This window comes from Barbus barbus (assembly GCF_936440315.1).
Source record: "Barbus barbus genome assembly, chromosome: 1".
Taxonomy (NCBI): domain Eukaryota; kingdom Metazoa; phylum Chordata; class Actinopteri; order Cypriniformes; family Cyprinidae; genus Barbus; species Barbus barbus.
In genome coordinates this window covers 24,581,406-24,603,388 of record NC_136729.1, presented here as the reverse complement: position 1 = coordinate 24,603,388, position 21,983 = coordinate 24,581,406, and the positions used below count along the sequence as shown (strand labels likewise).

The 21,983-nt window shown below is 37.9% G+C and overlaps 1 protein-coding gene across 1 annotated transcript in view; it reads right to left on the bottom strand.

Moving 5' to 3' along the window:
• LOC306871515 (VPS10 domain-containing receptor SorCS2-like) overlaps positions 1–21,983 on the bottom strand; it is a gene marked incomplete at both ends in the record, with an annotated part of 157,266 nt that overhangs the window by 13,478 nt on the left and 121,805 nt on the right. Inside the window, 7 exons of the mRNA XM_079419526.1 lie at positions 792–938; positions 1,328–1,507; positions 6,528–6,617; positions 7,586–7,704; positions 8,907–8,971; positions 11,415–11,488; positions 12,327–12,491. Coding sequence (XP_079275652.1) covers positions 792–938; positions 1,328–1,507; positions 6,528–6,617; positions 7,586–7,704; positions 8,907–8,971; positions 11,415–11,488; positions 12,327–12,491 — 840 coding nt within the window. The remainder of the gene's footprint in view (positions 1–791; positions 939–1,327; positions 1,508–6,527; positions 6,618–7,585; positions 7,705–8,906; positions 8,972–11,414; positions 11,489–12,326; positions 12,492–21,983) is intronic.

Sequence of the window (21,983 nt, the reverse complement as noted above, 5' to 3'; positions counted from 1 at the left end):
AATTCAAGGTCTGCATTTCAGTTTTTAGTTTGTAGATATGTTATGTACACTTCCATTTAAAAGGGGTCTGTAAGAGGTTTTTCATGTTTTTGAAAGAAGTGCCTTTTGCCTACAAAAGCTGCATTTATTTGAGGAAAAATACTGTAAAAGAGGAATATTGTGAATTTTATTACAATTTTCCTATTTTAATATTTTAAAATGTAATTTCTTCCTGTGATAGCAGAGCTCAATTTTCTGCAGTCATTACTCTGATCTTTATTGTCACATTATCCTTCACAAATCATTCTAATATGCTGATATGGTGCTCAAGAAACATTTCTTATTGTTACCAGTATTGAAAACAATTGTGCAGCTTAATATTATTGTGGAAATGTTATACATTTTTCAGGAATCTTTGATAAATATAAAGTTCAAAAGAACAGCATTTGAAATAGAAATCTTTTGCAACAATGTAGGTTTTTACTGTCACTTTTGATTACTTGGCTGAATTCTTGCTGATTTTTTCTAAAAAAATATCTGACAAACCCCAAATGTTTGCACGGTACTAGGTTTATAAATATCATATGTAAGTGATATGTTTGGGAAATCCAAGTATTAAAGGTAAAAGGGGCTTAAAAATAACGGAGGGAAAAAAATAAAACAGTCATTCTGCTTAACTTTTCAAATACAAATAAAATGGGTGCGAAAGCTAGACCAAAATTAATTTAGCACTGATAGATACATAGAAATGCAAAAGACCATCTGAAAATTTGGAATGGAAGCTGGAATGAGGAATGAACAGGCATATTTACCTGCTTGCAGCTGACAGGTTTGGCATTCATATCAGTTGTGGGAGGAGCCAGTGGTTCCCAGTCTCTGCCTTTGTTGTAGGTAATGAGAGTCATCACTTTTCCATCTATTTTTTGATTGGCTAAGAATACGCCCTTGATGCCACGAACCTGAAAAACATACACACAACCAAAGGATGTGATATTCCTCAGTATCTCCTAGATCCTGTAAAGAAGCTGTAAAATATTACTAGCAAGTCAAATTATGGCAAAGTATCAAACTTGTTTCAGTAGCACAGGAACATCAGCTTTCTCAAATCACTCATTTATTTAAGCATGCTTCTGGGAATAAATAATAAATGCGTGAAAGCAGAGTTACTAGATCACAAGCAGTCAAACTTCATTTTTATGTATGTGTTTTTTTAGTGTTATAGGTAAAGGTCTCTAAAAATTTAAACTTTACAACAGCTGAACTATGTTTAGTTCATTATGCAGAAGGTAGGATGTGAAGCCCACACTGCCTTGTTTTACACGGGTACTGTGTGGGGTGAAATGCTGACCTCTAGGATGTCGATGAGGACATTCTCTTCAGGCTGCTTGGTGCTGCGGACGTTCTCCAACACAATGGAGTAATAGACTCCTTGTGGATCTGACTGGTAGAGGTTGTACGTGTCTGTTTGATACCACTCCTGCAGAGCCAGGAACACCTGATTCTCATCTGTACTCACAATTTGCACATCCTGCACAGAAAGACAAAAACAGAGAAACAGAAAGATACCACACAAGAAGATTAGAACCTCATGTGAAGAAATAGGTTCAATGCAAATGACAGTTTCAGTTTTCTCAGCAGGTACGAATAATTAACATCATGATTCGTTCAGGCTTGTGTCTTTGTGTGAAGAGAGATAGAAAAGCTGAACGCTTTCACCTGTGCTTACATAAAACAACCACAAAAAAAGAGCAGCATATAAATCCATGGTGATTATATTTAGTTGCTTTGAAATGAAAAGTTTATTTTGAGCTGCTGTGAAGAACTGAGTCGGAACATGAACTGTGTAGGGACAGATTTAGATGAAATGAAAGCATGAACAATTAATGAATCCATCCTATAATTAGCTCTCCTTGTTTGCCTTAAAATACCGAATCAACATTAAGCTCCTCAGTTTTGGTAGCTTAGATGCATACAGCCGGGCGCTGTGGCAATGACTGGGTCAGGACGGGGGAGTTTGTCACCATGTTGCTCTTCCCGATAAAGTGAAAGTGGGTCGCATTAATTTAGGCACAAAGATGAAGGGTACAAGCTCAAGCCCCCAGCAGAATTCATTCATAAGAACATAAGTGAAGAGCTAGAAAAGTCCCTGAAGCGCTGTGTAGCTTTAATGTGCTTCAGAGACCAAATTCTAAGGCTATTTCTCACTTATGCCCCACTAACAGCAGTTTAGAGGCACTGAACCCCCTCTGTGAGAGGTCAGTTACACAACACCTGTTTACTCTGAGAATTATAGGATGGAATAGGGAAGATAAGGATAAAGCAACACACTTAAAGAAGCATCTGTAACTACTAGTGTGTGTGCATGTGCATATGGATCAACATATCTTTACTGTACATGCAGCTTCTATTTAAAGAATGATAAAGAGGATTTCTGAGTAATATATCCATACTATACAAGCAGTATAAATAGTGTATGTCTCATATCAGCTTCATTAAAGTCAATTATTATGACATGATGTGCGTTCAAATGATTTTGGTCAGAATTAAATTAAATTATTGTTAGAATTAAATAGCCAGACAATTTCGTATTTCTCTGTCTTTTTCACTTCCCAAAAAGACAGGAGGCTTTTCTAATGCAACATAATGATTCACATTAGTTGTATAACTGCCACTGCATCTGTCTATTTTATCATTCTTGTGGTGCCACAGAGCATGACGGAAAATGTGGTCTGGTCTGTCTCCTCATAACCCGCCTAAATGAGTTGTTTTCTGGCAAGATGTATCACTATTTTTCATCAAAACACAAAATGCATGCAAACAAAATGGTACCATCAACATTCACAATTCCAGTTTCTTATGATCAATGACCCAACTTGGAAAGTTTAAAAAAATAAAAAATAAATCATGAACAACTCTTCCAACTCACTGTTATAGAGACTTCTAATCCTGTTTCATCCTTATGTTCTCTTCGTTCCTAAAATATCTTTCTATATCCACATACAAACACTTCTGAAAAGTACCAATTTCCCCAGAAGGCTTAGACTATTCTGATGAAATTAATGCAAATATTTAATTTCAGAGATGCTCTTATATAGAGGGGAGTGTAGATGGCTTTACAGACATTATTTCAAATTGAATTGACCCTTTTACCAACCATAGTTGTCAGGAGGTTCATGATGACATCTGGAGACAAGCAATCACAAATCGTAATAGCTGACTGATTGCTTCCACGTTTGCTATTTAATTTTTCGATCAGATTTGGAGATCGTACTCTTGTCTAGAACTGCTATGTAATTCCTGGCTGTTGATTTGAGGTCAAATATGAACAGCTCATCATCTTTTAGTTAGTTGTGCATTAAAATTTTAACGATGAGGTCATCTTCCCACCAAGGCTTACACAAGACAATGAAGTCATCGCTGTGAAACACAGCTGCTGAAAGTTCCCCTGGAAAGAGTGGAAGTTTTAAACGTGGATTATCAGATCATCTAAATCAGCACAAAAACAGCAATAAGAACAACAGAGTAAGAGGATTAGAACAGGAAGCTGTAAGTGAAGCACTTGTGTTTTCTTTTTAAGTCTTACATTCTACTGGCTGGATAGGTCCTGTCTTTGTCTATCATACTGTGTGACAGGACACTCAGGTCCCCAGTCCTGATAACAGCACTATCAGAACTTAAGACAACACTATCCATCTGTCTGTGACAGCAGGCACATGACCCGTATCAGCCATGACACAGCTGCAGGACATTTGTGTTCTCTGCCTACAGCCACAATCCCTGAGTGCATTATCAGCAGGCTGACTGAGTGTCTAAGAAGGATGGGATCGGTAACAGTACGAATGGATGGATGTAAAGACAGGAAATCTGTATAGAAAAAAAGAAAGAAATTAAATGAAATGGCTTATTAACACACCAGCAGAATGTTTGCTTTTTCTCTGTGTCTGGTGGACTCATTTGTGCTCCAATAGTGGTGCATTTGAATTCTGGTCATCTTGCGGTTTCATTCTTGAAGCGGAGAAACAGGTCTTAATTGGCCAAAATCAATAGTATTGTTTCTATTCACAGTCTGCTAAAAGTAAAAGAACGCTGGGCCTTTTTAAAGTGATTGTGTGTGGTTCAGGGGCAATTGCAATTGGATTGCAATACCAACATTTGTATAAGCTGAAACATTTAAAGCAGGCTTGCAAAATTACAGATGCGTCAGTTAAATTTTCCAGAATGGTGTCGGTTTCTCAAGTGCACTTTATGATTGGAGATTAAGCTGATTGAAATGTGTCTACTGAAATTTGACATGATAATGTTATTTGTTCATTTAAGATTGGCTGATTACTTCCTGAGACACAGACTGGCACACTTCTTTTTTAAAGGGACAGATCCCCCAAATCTGAAAAATTCTGGCATCATTCAATTAACCTTTCATGTCATGTAGTCATGTAGGTTTGAAATTACATGAAGGTGAGTAAATGATGATACAATATTCATTTTTGGGTGAACTAACAACCCCCACCACCCCTTTGTTAAATAAAAAAACAGCTTATTCATTTTCTTCATCTTTAGTTCTTCAGATATTGCAAGCTTTACTTCATGCAAATTTCTAAAACAATAAACAAACAAAAATCAGTTAAGAAGAGCATTAAAATCGGAAAGACAAAGGCTGAAGGAAAAAAAAAAAAAAAGACAACAAGAAGTGGCGCTTAGCCATTTAGTGCCCTAGGTGTGTTATAACAAACAATTCATCCCACTGGAGCCATGGACCATCATTAATCCATAACGTAAAGAAAGGAACTTCAGGAGAGATCTGAGACTGCATACTGGAATTGGGTTTTGCATTTTTCAAAAGGTTTTCAATTATTCACTGTGGAAAATACGGGCACAACATCAGCCAACCCCATCTCTCTCGCACACTCCTGCTCTCTTCTGGGTTCTTGAACCTGGTGTGTAAGATTTGACCTATCTGCTCAGTCAAGCGACAAGCAACTAAAAGAGCAGAGCAAAGAGGGTCTAGAGAGGGGAAAAACACCAATAATGCTTTAACCCACAAAATGACACCACGAAGGGAAATGATAAATATATATGTTCTAAATTGTCACAAAAACCCTTGCATATGCACTTGAAGGCACTGAGTGAACGAATATATAGCACGTTCAACTTCTACAGTAATTAAATCAAAGCTTTTATGCTTTGCCATTAAGGCGAATGCCTGGTAATCTGGGGCATCTTTCTTAGTAGTACTCTTCTCTTACACTTTTCTCTCTCTCTCTTTCACTATGTCACAGTGAATCAGTGGTTGGCATAGTTACAAATGCCATTGACAGCAGCTGCCCTACAGCCTCTCTCCTTTCCCTGCCTCTCTCTCTTTGGTGAAATATACATGAAGCAGGCCCCTCTGGCCTCCACTCCAATCAATGTTATTCAATTACAGTCAGCCAGCATTTTACTGAAGCACTCCCTTGGGTTAGAGCCACAGACAGCCCGGTCAGTCATCAGCTGTAACCCTTAGCCAGCTGTCTTCTTTCGCCGGCATATTACTGCCATACATCACGGCTCCTCAGTAGGTTAAACCCACATCTGGGTTGTAATGGTGTAGCGTTTCAATGCTAGGCACCAACTGTGCTCTTCAGTTCATACATATTGCAGCAATATATCATAGTCAGTCTCTGGCTTTAAAGTGAAATCCACAACAGCTGCAGATGATAAAAGAACAATAACCACTTTCAAACATTAACTCACATTTAGTACATAGTTCATGACAAAAACAGCAGCAACTTCAAACACAAAACTAAACATGCACATGATGCTGCTACAGTAGATCTCAGTAATAAAATTAATCAGGCTAAATTCATTTTTGGATTTTGGAACTCTGTTTGCCAGTTTTGGACACGCTGACAGTCTGTGCCTTAGTTGGGGGGGGGGGGGGGGGGGGGGGGCAGTGACTATTACTGCAGGTTACAGCAAGTGACTGTCTGAGTCAGTGAATCACTCATTTAAACAATTTGTTGAAACTCAGTGATTCATTCAGAAATTAAACAAAACTCTGTCTTCATGATTCAGTCACTGAATCATTTACTCAACCAATTTGTTTAAAAACACTTATTCAAGGACGAAACACCACTGCAACGTTAATTCTGCTTTTAATTTTTAACTGTTTTCTTTTGTGCAGCAACAATATACTGGCAATACTGTATACAAATATTACTCAAAATTAATTCATATTAACTCTCTTGTAATTGTGTTGTTGGTTTTAATTAAAAAAACATATATGTCTTGATATGTGTGATATTGTTTAATTTATGGTGTTGTGATCGAATAAGATTAAATTGCAGAAAGTTAAAACAATATTTTAAACAAACAATATGGAAACACAATTTTGATATTAAATATCAGTTTGCATTGCAGTATGCTTAGTACAAAAAAGTGTTTTGTTCACTACAAAACATTTTAAACATACAAAAAATATTTTTTGCAGAGACTACAACCCAAAGTTGCACCCAAAACTGATTTCAGAGTAAATATTGGTCATTTTACAGCAACATTTCTGAGGACCGTACCTTTGGAAGGGCATATTTAGGGAATCTCATCTGAACAAATTCATTCCTTCGATATGAGACGTAATACTTGGTTCGATTTCCTGTAGTTACCTAAAAAGAAAAAAAAAGAAAGAAAGTGTTTATATTTCACTATTCCAATGATGGGGTCATGTCTTCACTGTCAGCAATTTTAGAAAAACCACTCTCACTTTCCTATTTATCCTTTGCCATCTCAATTCACAATATCAATTTTACCTAGCTAATATCATCTCAACAGATTCAGTCTCTACTAGCACTGAATCAAAAGCTCTGTCCGTTGGTCTCTATGGTTCACATAAATTGTCCAGTCTGAAACAGCATGAGTGTGACCGAACACAAACATTTCACACACTGTAGTCCTGTTTCTCAAGGGCATATCTAAATTCCTTTTCAACAGCTGCAATCCCTTCAAAAAACCACTGAGCAGGTGAGGGAGATGTGGGGTGGGGGAGAGTGAAAGAAATTAATACAGAACGAGCAAATGTCCTTGAGTCATTGGCTAATTATAAAAGATTAGGAAAAAAATAATAAAATTAAAAAAGGGGGATAACGGAAAAGCAATACTGTAGTTCAAAATAAGAAATGTGAGACCAAAATGATTGCTAAATGTTACCAAAATTAAGCTGTATGCCCACAATATTGACAAAACTATATATATATATATATATATATATGTGTGTGTGTGTGTGTGTGTGTGTGTGTGTATCCTGACAAACTATGTGTAAACAAATGTATCAATTATTGCACTGAATCTTTATTGGGCCTATTGTTCACTTCAGTACCCTAATGTGAGAAATTTTCCTCAAAAGCAAAATAAAAGCCTGAAAATATCCCAGCTTCTAAAATGTTAAAATAGCTGTGGCAGTATTTGCTTTGGAGATGAGAGACGTCATCAGCCTTTACATGTGAAAAATCTAACTGACCTTGAATTTTTGATCTTAGTGTATATTGTGATTTGCTAAACTCTCTGATGTCTGAATGGATCTGTCTGAATAAATATGTCCATACATCATATGTAAAGATATGTAACATCATTTTACCTTCACAAATATGTATTCATCTTGCACTGAGAGGGAATTGTGGTCAATCTTCCCCAAGAACTGTGCTGTCACCATTTTATCAGAGCAATTTTGTATGAGACATGTCACATAAAGGTATCCTGGTGAAAGACAGAAAAACACACACAAAAAGGGTTAGAGGAAAAGTGAAGGTAACAATTTGACTTTCAAAAGTTTGAAAGGAATTTCATTTCTGTCTGATCATACAGCTTTTGTAAGTGAGTGTTTGGAAGCCATTCCAAAGGTGAATGGAGTGAAAGATATCTGCAAAAAAAAAAACAAAAAAAAAAAAACATGGAGCTCTTAACAAAATTAGCTGAGGCTGATCCTCACTGGGCACATTGCTTTGCTCCAGAATGGCAGGAAATTAATTATGGGAAAACAGTGCCGAAGTGCTCTGTCGCAATGGCCTTTCTGTTAGAATCTCACACAATAGCTGGCTCAGCAACCTCTACAAAACACACACACATTCATCAATTCTCCAAACGTGCATAAAAAATGACAACCAATTGGAAAATGATGAAAAAATTAGAGGAGAATGCATACCCCAAAAATCATGGCCAAAGGTTATGTATCAAAGTGGGGAACTTAATTGCTATTCTCATAATGTTGTTTCCTCTCATTTTATTTTTTGTTATTAAATTTAGGCAAACAAACGGGCAGACTACTTCACTGAAGAGGACGAATGGTTAATCAAAGCAGTACAGCAGAGAAATTCATTAAAAAGCAATTAGAATGGCTGAGCGCTTTGCTTCTGTCTTCTGTCACACAAGGTCAGACGTGCACACACACACACACACACACACACACAGCACATCCTATGGGAGGCTGAAGGAGCCACTGAGCTGAAGAAAAAACACTGCATCTGTCAGTGTGACACAAGTCCAACAGATAAAGAGTAAAACCACAACTGAAAGTTCATTTATCAGAAGAAGGGCTTGATTTTGTGTCCAGTGTGATTTTTTATTCTAGTTAGACACAACTCTCACCTCTCTTAGGGGTTGAGTGTATGTGTTTGTAGGCTGCAATGTGACTGTCAGGCGGCGTTTAACCTTCACTGGCTAGAGTGTGATAGAGCTCTGTGCAACAGTTTGCATCTGTACGCCTGGTCTCTTTCACACACACAAACACACAAGTCTTACAAAACAGCTCAGCCAGGAGGAATTTCTCTGAATGAGGTTTGTTTGAATGAGGCAAAACTGAAGCCCTAAAACATCCCATCTGCCCTTGTTCGCAGTGGTTTGATTCGGTATGTAAAATTGAATTGAAATGCACTGTTCTATAAATACATGAGCTCCCTTACCACCACCGATGTCTTGAATCTCCATATGAACCAAATCAGGATCCACATCCACCCCCGTCACAGCCCTTAAACAAAGCATACAGTTAGTAACACATTGAGAGGATCAAACAAGACCGACTCACACACAGAAGGACATCTTAAAGGGATAGTTCACTCCAAAATTGCAATTTTTTCTGCATCTGCTCACCTTCATGTTGTTCCAATGACTTGATTTAACAAAAAATGGAAAGCTTTGAAGCATGAACGCTTGTAATCACACACAAAACAGTGACACTTTTCAGAATTTCACATTTTCTGTTCCACAGAAGAAAAAAGTTAAATAATTGTGGGTAAATAATGACAGAATGGGTGTCATTTTTGGGGTAACGATCCCTTTAAAACATCCCCTTAGCAGTACCTTCTCAACCATACAGACACATAGAAAGTCCTTGGTTTCAAGGAATGCAGACAGCTCGCTCTCTTTTGTCTAGTTGTGTTAAACACACTTGTTTGGAGGTTACTAAACTGCTCAGTGAAGTTCTAGCTCAGTAAACCTGCACAAAACCTACATTATTTTACAAGCATTTTAACAAGCAGGAAATTAACTGAACCTTTTAAGAATGTGTGCGTTGTTTTGCATGATTTTTCCCCAAACCTGTTAAGTTGCAAATTCCTTCCACAGCAGTTTTTATTGGTCAACTCAATCACTTAGTCAGCTGTCACGAAAAGTTCAAACTTTATATTAGGGGGCCGTAATTAATATGTAGTTACATTTACATTAAGCATTGGCACTTACTGTGTACATACATGTTTTTACATTTAGAATTACACTGTTGACCCATCCCTTAACCCACTCTTAAACCTACCCATACCACCAAACCTGTCCCTAACCTTACACGTATCCCACCTCAATAGCAGCAAAAGTGTTTTGCAATATAATATGAAAACAATAAGTACATTGTACTTATTTTCTGACACAAGTACATAGTAGTTAAGGCCACATAATATAAAGTGTAATCAATTACACTGATGAATCCGATCTGTTAGGATGTCCTGCTAATGGTTTGGGTTTAGGTTGGGGTTCGTCTTTGTTTCAGCTCTGTGTGGGTAATCAGGACTTTGATTGACAAGATCAATGAAATCTTTAGAATCGGCTGCTGGGCGAGGTTTGCGCTTAACTAGTTTGGGGGAAAAAAAACATGCGATTTAATGTCTATATCTGACAGTGTGCTTTTCAGCATTTCAGCTGGAGATAATTGTTCTAAATGCCTGTGATATTTCTAAATCAATGCTTTATGACATGAAAATATTTACAGCAGCCTAATAATCTTGCTCTACATTGATTTACAGCAGATTACTTGACCGTCATGTCTCAACATCACATAATAAGTTGCAATGAGCTCAAGACTCCTCTCCTGACCACATGGTACGGACCACCCTCCCAGACAGCATCCCTGTCCATTAAAGCCACGCTGATTTATGCTCTCTCCTCCCAGACTTCCCCTTCTTTTGTTTTATGAGCGAGGCAGCAGACAGGGAGGACGAGAGAGCCACAACCCTCACTATGAACTAATTCTGTCGCGTCTTCTGAGGCAATTCTCTGAGATGTTTTAAAGAGGTTTGGAGACAGTAGAGAGGGAAGGGGTATGACCCTTATCAAACCCCCTGCTGCTGAGGAACAGAGTAAAAACAGCTTCAGATTTACAGTGTCTTGTAAAACCTCCAGCCAAATAAAACGTGCTGGATGGGGTTCATTATGGCAGATGCTGACAGGGAGCTGACTTTTTCATCTTTTATCACAATCAACCACAGACAAACTATACAGAATCGTATATAGCGTGTTGTGAATCTGGTAAAGTGCGCTGGGAGGATGGTACGCAAGCAGAAGAGAGCGAAAGATCAGGAAAGAGAGATCAAAAAAGAGAAACAGAGGGTCAGACAGAAAGAGTGGTTGGGGTGGAGAAATAAATCACTTCTGTACAGGATTTCAATCCCAGCTGTGATAGCAGTGAACCATAACCAGGGAGTGAAGGAATGGAAAATAAAAGAAGGGGTTGAATTCCACTAAGAAGGTGGAAGAAGAAAAAGAGGGAACGGAGAGGGAAAAAAAGATTAAAAAGAAAGTCTCAGAGGGCAATGTAAAGTAAAGCAAACTAGTACTGACACCCAGACTTACTTTCTTCGGTGGAATACAAAATAAGTTATTTTTAGCAGAATGTCAAAGCTGCTGTTTTCCAATGAAAGTAAATGGTGACCATGGTCGTCAATCAACATTTTAAGTGAATAACAGCTCATACTTCAGTATGTTTCCTATCATATTTCATAAGAAGTCTAACAGACCACCTTTGAAATGTTTTTTGTGAAGCTTTACAGCCCCTCATCCCCACAGTATGGAAGACAGCAGCTCAAACATTCTACTAAATGGCAGATTAGATTTTTTCCTCAGAAGAATGTCATACAGATTTGAAACCACATGAGATTACTTTAAGTATTGTAGGGTGAATTTAGAAAAATAAATAAATAGATCACCAGAAAACTCTGTCTTTAGTAACACGCTCCTGTAGCAGAGTCCATTTGTGACCCAGATCGGTGGAGATATACAGCTGAAAAACAAAGAAAGACTATTTACTGTCACTGGACGTTTGAAGCGCTAGTCATAACATTGATTTTTAGGCAGGATTAGATTAAAGCACACTTTGCAAATTCTCACGATCATAAGAATTAGATGAGCGATTCATTGCATACTATATAACGATTAGGTTGTGAAAAACTGTCCATATATACCAATTAAAATCACATATGTTGAGTGTGTGCATTTGACCCCAATTGATCTTCCCTATAGTGAGATTAAATTGATCACCACTTGCATGGAAAATACCCACCAAACTGCCCCATAACAATACACACAGATACACACTTTTCATTGTATTTTCCATTAGATCTCAGAGATGATAAATGCAGCGTGTTGCAAGCAGTGTCTAGGGGTTTTAGCAATTCATCAACCGCACATAAACACAAACGCACACACACAGATCTTGCCTCGTTGCTCGCCCAGCCGTTAACAATGTAAACATGCTCTTTAGCGAGAGACAACCATGGCCTGAAGGCCAAACAGTGCTGCTCATAACTAATAATGAGGATGCCAATATGCTGGAGAGCAAAAAGCAGAGCCAAAAACAAAGCTGGGTGAGAAAAGTGTTGAGAACAGTTGGTCAAGGCGTTCAGCCGAGACCTAAATCATTAATACTGAAAAAGCTACAAAGACTAATTCAGGCAGTTGAGCCTGACAAGAAAAGCTACAAACATGCATCTGAATTTAAGACACATTATGGTCTTGTGAGCAACTGGTTTGGAGCTGCCAAAAAACACTGACTTCAATTGGTGTTATAGTCATTTACTCGACTGCATTAATCTGTGTTGGCCAACACTTTCATCACTGACCTTCGCCTCCTTGCTGTAAGCCAAAAGTTTGTCTTCCTCGGATGGATGGAAGAGGAGTGTATCCACAGTGAAGGAGACAGGCTGCCGTTGGAAAGATGAACCCTCATCTGTGCTGATGAAGAGCATCTGGTCACGTTCATTGATGCTGGAGCTCACCAAGATCACCTAAAAAACAGAATGTCTTCAGTAACTGCATGTCAAGAAGATGTATGTTCTTTAGTTTACACATATTATATATGCACAATAAAAAGTTTTTGTGCAACATTTAAGGTGCATTTCCTCCATATATATATATATAACGTTTATATTATGCTTACATATTTACAGTACATAGACATTTTTTCGTCTAACCATGTGGTCTCTTTTGTTCATTGCATTACAATACTAGTTTTGGTAAAGTGTCAGTTCCATTGAGCTGTTCGGTTCTGTAAAGCTGTGAACTACTTTATATTACACTCAGACACACACACAAGAGGAAACATAAAGGCAAAACCAAAGTCAATCACTTAGTCAGAATAAAATCTATGCCTCTGAATGACCCAGAGTTGTGGGAATTTACCAAACAAACTGAAGTTTATTGTAAAATGCGATTCCGTTAACTACCTTTCAGTGGCGCTGTTGTTCAACCAACTGCGCAGTGAAGCGTCTCTAACGGGAGGCAAGTTCACTACCTGCTACCAGCACAAAAAAACAAGCTGGGATCTTCAAGGGGACTGCCAAACAGAGAGACTCTCAAAGGGATCTCTGTGAAACAAGTCATCCATCCAAAAACAAAGACTCTGGGGGGAAAAAGGAAAGAATCTCCTCTCTAAAACTTCCCTCTTAAAGCAATAACTAGCAGAGATTAGCACAGAGCCCCCTTTGTGGTCTGTGGATAAAAGCCATCAAACAACATCCTGCGGCTGTCCCTGAGGAGTACGGCAAGCTGGCAGGGCTGGAAGAGGCCACAGAGGCCGGTAAAACAACATGGGGCAGAATGTAGTGGCCGATGGTGCTTTAAGAGCATAATCACCAATCTGCGATGATGTCTGACTGCCACTTCAGAATGAGATTTAGCAATTGTCTGTAGGTCATGTAATCGGTTATAAAATAATCTGCTTAAAGATCTCCAACCGGATCCTCTCTCACAATAGGCAAGTCACATAGTGTATTTTAAGTTGAATCAAGCTTTGTATGCCTACTCACGATTGGATGAAAGACAATCAGCACAGCTCTGAGGATTTATACACATACATGAGAGAATTATCATACCGCTTGTCTCAACACACCTCTAAAAAAGCCATGTTCAAATGCTTTACCTTTACACAGCATTCATGAACAAGACCATGTGGTCCTATTGACCTAATTACTCATGCTAATGAACAGCAGTAATATTCATCACACAACAAAGCTCTGAAGGAGTCACTAATTCAAACACAGTCTTTGTGAAAAGTGGAACTTTGTAAACAGAACAGCCAGCGAAAGGGACAAACATGCCTGTGTGTGTACATGTGTGTGTAATTGCTTTTACTCAATGCGCCTCTACTAATTTAGCTTTCCACCCAATTTCATATGCAAATTGGCAGGTTTGATATCCAGTCAGTGCTGAGCGGGAAAATGAGAAGCACAGAGAGATTGAAGAGGGGGAGAGAGTGAGAGAAGTCTGTTCTGTGCACCTGAGCTCAGCCACTGGAACAAAAGACAGACTTGAAGAAAACTGACTGCGGCAATGGCAAATTTTCAATACTCAACCACACAAAGCCGAGGGGAGAATTGTGGAGCGCTGTTTGAATGCTGAAAGCTTCTTCTGAAACAACCGAGACCTGCTCGGGTTTGCATTCTGGCTTAGCTCTACTGATGCACCTCTCAGAGAGAGAAAGAAAAATAGGATTCCCTACAAGAGATGCTTCTCTTAGTGAGAGTCCTTAACAGACAGCGGGGTCAAGAGACAGTGGCACAGATTTAAGGCATAGAGCACAAGTCTGTCATTTAATCTTCCTCAAGTCATTCAGAAACGTGTATTTCTTTTAAACCAGCTGATCCGGCTCATAAAACTGGTTTAAAATAACAAAACAAAACAAAAAAACATTCATTCACAGATCTGTCCAATACTCAAGTTCAACTCAGTGATTCAATCTAGTCTCATTGGTTTTAAAGTGAACATCACAATGGAGTGGATATTAACTTAAAGAGATTAAAAATTCTGAATTCACCTGCTCGCACTCATTTTGTTCCAAACCTGACTTTTCTTTTGTGGAACACAAACAAATATATTTTGAGTTGAACGTTGATTTTCAATGTATGGACAAAAACACTTAGGTAAAAGATATTTCTCAGACATTACTCAAAATATATTCTTTTAGGTTTCTTTTAAGAAAGAAACCCATCATACAGCTTTGGAACAACATGAGGGTTAGTAAATGATGACAGATATTTCATTTTTGGGTGAACTATGTCTTTAATATTCATTTTGTCCTTGAACAAAGATATTGAGTGACTTCAAAAGTATTGAAATATAGCATATGAATTATATATAAGGAATGCTTTTATGGTGCTTTTTGTCCTTTTTAGACATTGACATGATTGCAATGAACTGTCACTGTATAGTCAAAAAAACCTGTGAAAAAAAAATATTTTGCATACAGGTTAAGGTAAGGGTGAGTAAATAATGACAGAATTTTCAATTTAGGTGAATTATCCCTTTAAGAAAGCCCCTCTGCCAATAGGCAAGCTTGTGACATCACACATATACAGATCCCCCTCTCTCTTTATTTCTCTCCAAATGTGGAATATGAAAATATTCTCCCACACACATCAAACACTTTGAATAAAGGAAATGTGTTTGTCTGTGCTTGTTTGTGTGCTTGTTTGTGTGTGTGTGTGTGTGTGTGTGTGTGTTTGTGTGTGTGTGTGAGCGTGATCTTTCCACTGACCCTTCTCTAAATCCAGGTCTCACACAGGTAATTTGTCAGGAGCATGCTTGGGGTGAAAGCACTGTTATTAAGTCCCTCCTGCCTGTCATAATGGCTCAGCTCAGACTAAAGAACAGCCCACACATCAAACACCTACACCAGGGACGAGGACCCATGAAAACACTGAAGACAAAAGGAAAAAAGGGATAAAAATGCTCGCACTTTATGCATGATCACAGCTTTGTGCTTGGGGCTACTAACATTTGTCTGTAGGTGCAGTGCTTGGCAACAATTATACAGTTTCCTCATGACCTGAGGAAGGTGTAATCATACACACCTTGACTGTAAAAAGATGTTGTGGCCAAGTAGTTAAACCATTGTCGAATGATGTGTGACTGTGATCAAGTGATCAAATTTCTTACACCATGTCCCATCCAGAAACGATGCAACACATTTCCAGCAACAAGTCCATTGTTCACCCTGAAAGAGAGACTACTGTGTGACGTGACAATCTCAGCCAACCAGAAGATATTTAATGTTCTATGTTCTAGGCTGTAAATTAGACTTTTCATCATGATACAGTCTGACATCTATTCTCTTAGCCTGAGATACAAACTTTGCTGATACTGTCCCTCAACATAACAAGATACAATTTGATGATATTCAATGAGATTCAGTTAACATGAGCTCTGATGACAGATCATCAGTGGCTTGTGCAAAAAGATAAGCAATGATAATAGTAGAGAAAATCTGTAGGTACATGGTGCTCTTGAAATTGTGCAAATATAGTATCCCCATTAGGACACACACACACACACACACACACAAAACATGTACTGTAGGTTTTTCCTTTAAGACACTGCATGCAGATGTGGCTAACATGAGAGTTATCTTAAAAAAAAAAATTTCTACACAGTGCAATTATACTTCAAAACACTGATCCATATCGATGTATTATTACAGCACTATTATGCACAGTTATGAGGAGTGGGACTGATGATCAACAATGTTCTTTCACTTGTTACGGTCACAGCTGGTGACTGGGAAAAAAAAACATTTCAGTCACATGGCTTTATCTCTTGTCACTTAATATTGTGTATAAGGGACTTTGATCATATTAAAACTTGCCTTAGGGTAAAAATCATGTCCATAGTGATGTCTTTTTGGCTGTCAGCTCTTCAAACATGATCCAATTTGTCAGCATCAAGCAAGCTTTTCAGTCTGGTCAAGTTTGATAGCGTACGTAGATGTTAATTTCAGGCTATCCACTCTTACTACAGTCAAATTATATTATTTTAAGGGACATCAAAAAGAAAAGTAGCTCTTGGAAAGCACTTCTTGAAAAAAAACATCTAATTCTAAAGTGTTATGATAATTCATCATATTTTAGCTGTGGGAACAGTTTGCTGATAAGATGATCAATATATATTGATATAGCCTCCAGTCTTTTAGTTGGTCAGCAATACATCATATATTGGAGCCTTGGTGGTGGGGAACAATCTGATTAGGCCCAATCCCATTTACATTTTATTTACTAATAAAATATGCAAAATAAAGTCATGTTCAGATGTGTGATACCACAACAGTTATATATAACTAATAACTAATGATTTAGACATGTTCCTGGAGACAAACTTGGAATAATCTAAACTCAAATGAACTGTGACAGACCTTGAAAGGAACTTATTTAGATTATCTCTCTAAATGCTAGAGAGATGAAGTTGAATTGGGACATTTGAAAATTGCTGATTTATGTAGGTAGATTAATTAATGCCATTGATATATGCCTTTCAGAGTCAATACTGCTCCATTAATAAGCATAGACGAAGCCAGAACCTACATTACGCTGGATGATGCAGTGATTCCCCCATTTATCATAAACACACAATACTCAAAAGAAACACTATTTCATCCATAATCTTCAGACTTTTATCCTCATAATTTCTGTTGTTATTTCATCAGGAAATCTGTGAAAATGTTAGTCAAATAATGATTAAAAACACAGTAAAATGTGTTGAATAGAGTTGAGGAAGTGCTACACTATGGTGCCCAAGACATATAGAAGAAAAAAGATACAAGCGAACAAATTAATAAACACAATATCTGCTCCACTCTACAGTTATTGGTAACTGAAAGCATAATCACACTATCAAAATAAATACACAAAAATCTATAGATCTTTCTGCACACATGGATTTCATGTAAACCTGCAACCTTAAAACTTTCTGTTATAAAAAGCAGTGATAAACAATCACATCATCTCTCTGACCTAATGGACCTATGTCTATCAAATAACAGTAGGAAGGACCCAATGTGGATATTTCTCCATATGTAGTCACCGATTCCAAACAGTCTGTTTGGGTCAAAACGGCACAGATTCTCCACAGGGAAAGCTTAATCTCCTTCCCCGTCTCAGCGGGGGCTCTCTGATTCTGACTCCAGTGAGATCTGAGTGAGTAATCTCAGCCTACCACTTTAAACGTGCAAAAAGCGCCATCTGTGCCTTTGTCTCCGTTATGATAACAACGTTACGGCAGATTTGATGGGAGGATTTTAAAACAGCAGTTCATTTAAAAGCTGCTACTCTAAGCAGTCACTGTTCAAATTTAATATAAAGGTTTGGCCCTTCAGGGCCCTTAAAATAATTTTAGAATAGTTTTACGCATATAACTTAAAAATTAATGAATCAACGTACCTATAGTGTAAGAACAAAATTCATCAAGTAAAAATATGAAAAAAAAAAAAAACAGGCTTTCTTACAGCCTGAAATATAATTCATAAGGTTATTTCAAGTCCATTTTTAGGGATGGAAATCGTAAGGAATTTAATGAAAGTTGTCACATTTTCAGCATTGTGTTGTGATTCCTTTTACAATTCCAGATCCTCAACGGTTCCATTTAGGATATTTGGAAAAACAGAAAATGCAATTCTCCTGCCAATTATGTTGGGCTCATTTCAGTAACAAAGAACAAAACATTAGTGATATTATTTGTGTGTAGCAACATAATTTATTAACTAATTAATTTTTATTAAATACATTGATGACTTTCAGTTCATTAAGGCAATGGAGAAATGGCTCCAGCTCATTCATTAGTAACACAAAAAGCACCATCTTTCGGATGAGACGTTAAACCGAGGTCCTGACTCTCTCTGGTCATTAAAAATCCCATGGCACTTCTCGTAAAGAGTAGGGGTGTAACCCCGGTGTCCTGGCCAAATTCCCTCTACTGGCCCTTGTCTATCATGGCCTCCTAATAATCCCCATACACTTGATTGGCTCAATGACTCTCTCTCCTCTCCACCTGTAGCTGGTGTGTGGTGAGCGCACTGGCGCCGTTGTACTGTGGCTGCCGTCGCATCATCCAAGTGGATGCTGCACACTGGTGGTGGTTGAGGAGAGACCCCCCACATGATTGTAAAGCGCTTTGGGTGTACAGCAATACACAATAAAGCGCTATATAAATGCATCATTCATTCATTCACATTACAATAAGGTCTTATTTGTTAACATTAATGTATTAACCAATACTGAAATTAACATTAACTCAGCTTTATAAATACAGCAGAAGTATTGTTCATTCTTAGTTCAAGTTAACTACTGTTGTCTACTAATTTTTACAAATGAAACCTAATTGTAAAGTGTTATTGATTCATTAGCATCTGTGATTCACTGAGAACAGCCAACTCATAAAAGTTATTAACTCTGGAATTGAACTTCACTGTTCCTGTGGAGTGTTCCTGTGGCTCAGTGGTAGAGCGTTGCGTTAACAGCGCAAAAGGTCATGGGTTCAATTCCCAGGGAACACACGTACGGATAATATATGTGTGTATAGCCTGAATATACATGTAATATACTGTAAGTCACTTTGGATAAAAGCGTCTGCTAAATGCATAAATGTTTATGTGTGATTCAGTAAAAACTAGCTTATAAGAGTCTTTCTCCTTGCAACTGGATTTCAGTGGTCATGCTATATGCCTCACCTTGAATAGCAATACAGGGAAACGTGGAAAACATGAGACAACCATTAGCAGAAGAGAACATAATGAAAATCGTTCGGTCACGGTAAGAGGCTGCTCCTGGTTCCGAGTCCCTCCTCACTGAGAGCTCAGTTAGAGATATGTAGTCAGAGATTATAACTTTGCCCTTTAGCGGACAATTTTCATCATCTGCTACACTAATTACAGCAACAGCATCCCTGTAGCACCAAGAGGCTAAGTGTCATTTGCTCAAGGGCACGACTATAAAGGAACAGGTTTACTTGATCGCAAAAGGTCAACCCTACACAAGACTAGCCCTCTGTGACCATTTACCTACTACTGCTAGGATTTAGGTGAACATAAAGCATTGCAGCGAACGAGGTCTAGTTACATTATTAACCTCATGCTGTACTACACAGTTTTCATCATGAAATGTTTTACGCCTTTTTCTGTGCTGCACTGATCTCAGAGGCATTAAGCAAATAGTTTAAGACCAGACTCTGTATGTCTTGGCAGAGAAGCACGCTAGCTAATATTTTTTGGACAGGGCTGTGCATGTTCAAACCTTTCAGCATGTCTGATTGATTATCGTAAATGCAGGACCTCTCTCCTCTGAAGGATTATGGGGATTAAAAAGCAAACACAAACTTTGCCAGTAATATTCCTAGCACTCACCGTGGGTGAAATCAAACGGATGCACATTCACAGGTACACGTCTGAATAGCTGCACTTGTACTGTCATCATCCATTATGCATTGTGCCGCATGAGTAATTGTCATTTCAATTTGTTTGTCTAACACAGATATGTCTAAAATGGGCAAAATGGCTTTGGATACAGATGCTTAATTCGGGCCTCAATTTGAATCCTGATGGCACACACAGTAGAGGTAGAACACTGGGGTGGTAGAGAGAAAGAGAGAGAGAGGGAGAGGAGTAAATAGAAGTTGGGGTAAATGAAAGGTTGACCTTTCACTCTCCACAAAATGAAATAGAATACTGTTTGCTTTATGTATCAGCAAATCTGTTTGTAAAAATAAAAATGCTTTTCTATTTCATTTAGCTTTTATTGAACCATCATGTTAAACCCTGAGAATGGTGAGATTATTTTGCCGTATTCCACTTCCAGATAGGACAATAATGAAAACAGAGAGCTCAAAGAGAAACTTATTTATTGGGATGGACAGATAACGGAGGCAGAAAGCAAGAGGAAATGGCACTATTTCTTCACATTGTGTTATGTGAGCCAGAACAATGACTTCAGAGAATCTGATTGATTCTGACATGAGGAGAGGATGCATAAACAGTCAGCAGATGTAACCCTAAAACAGAACTGTATTTTCTTTAATTATATTTTTCCTTTCTGACTTTTCCTTAAATTATTTATTTAAACATGAATGAATGATGAATGAATGAATAAAATAACAAAATAAAATTCACAACGTTTCATATTATTCTATGAAATATATGCTTCCTATTTCTGTCTTAATTTAATGCGGTATTAACCCAGCTAGTTATAGACCAATGTTAATGCTATAATTGTTTTACCAACACTACTAATGAGCAGGGGTGGGCAATATGACCAAAATCTTATATCATGAGTAACCTTATTTCATGGTAACAATATATATCACAATATAGTTATTTTTGCTTTAAATAAGGACTTTATGACAGCACTACTTTTGTCATCAGTGTCATTATCACAAAAAAAATAATACTAACCTAAATTAAAGGTGGGGTATGTAATTTTTCAAAAACGCTTTAGAAAACTGAGTCGGGTCCGAGGACCAAATCAAACTCAGCAGTAAGGGGCGTGTCTACTCATGATGTGGAGGAGAGAGCGTTCAATGAACAGCCGAGCGACAGAAAGATAGAGATGGCGGATAAAAACAAAAGAGGAAAACGTCTGCGGAACGATAAGGCAAGAAGTAGGACCTGTGTAAATATAGGATCAGCAAGGAGCAGAAGGCCTGCGATTGGACGCTGAGGTTGCTTTGTTTCTTCTCGATAGGTTAGTAACACCGTGTTTGCACCGGACGCGGGGTGCCGCAACAGCTAAAGTCTGCCTACACTGGATGCGATAAAGCGACCATTGAAAATCATTTGAAATTTGTGTCAGCACGTCATAAACGGAACGCGGCAGCATTTTTATGTCGGAGATTTGTCGTGTCGAACCGCACAGCATTCTGTGTAGACAACATCACTGATTATAATGACTTCTATAGTATTTTGTCACGCCGCTCGCGTCTGGTGTAGACACGGTGTAATGCCTGCTTCACACATACTCCGTTTGCAGTTGGTTTTGCTTTGTTTCACAGAACTAATCATTACCTGAGTTGCTATCAAAATAGGGGCGAGACCCTTTTGGGGTAGGGGCGTGTTTGTTTTGGTGATTTCAAATATCAACATTGGCTTCCAGAAATCGCTTACCCTGCCTTTAAACAAACAAACAAACAACAACAACAACAAAAAAACTACTCAAGCTCAAGTAAACAGTCAGCAATTAAATAAGAATAAGAAACTAATTACAAACAATAGGACAAAAAAACCTACAGTAGAACAAATTAATAATAAAAGCTACATTATATACAGTAATCAAATGTATAAAACAATGCATATTATTCACTGTGTAAATTAAATATATTTCTTCTTATTTAAGTTACATAATTGATTTAGTCAAGAGCAGTGAGAGATTTTCTTTCTTTTGTTATTTGATTAACATGAATGACAGACAGCAGGAATATTAGACTGCTGTCACTTGAAGAGCTGCCTGGATCCAATATACTGTTAC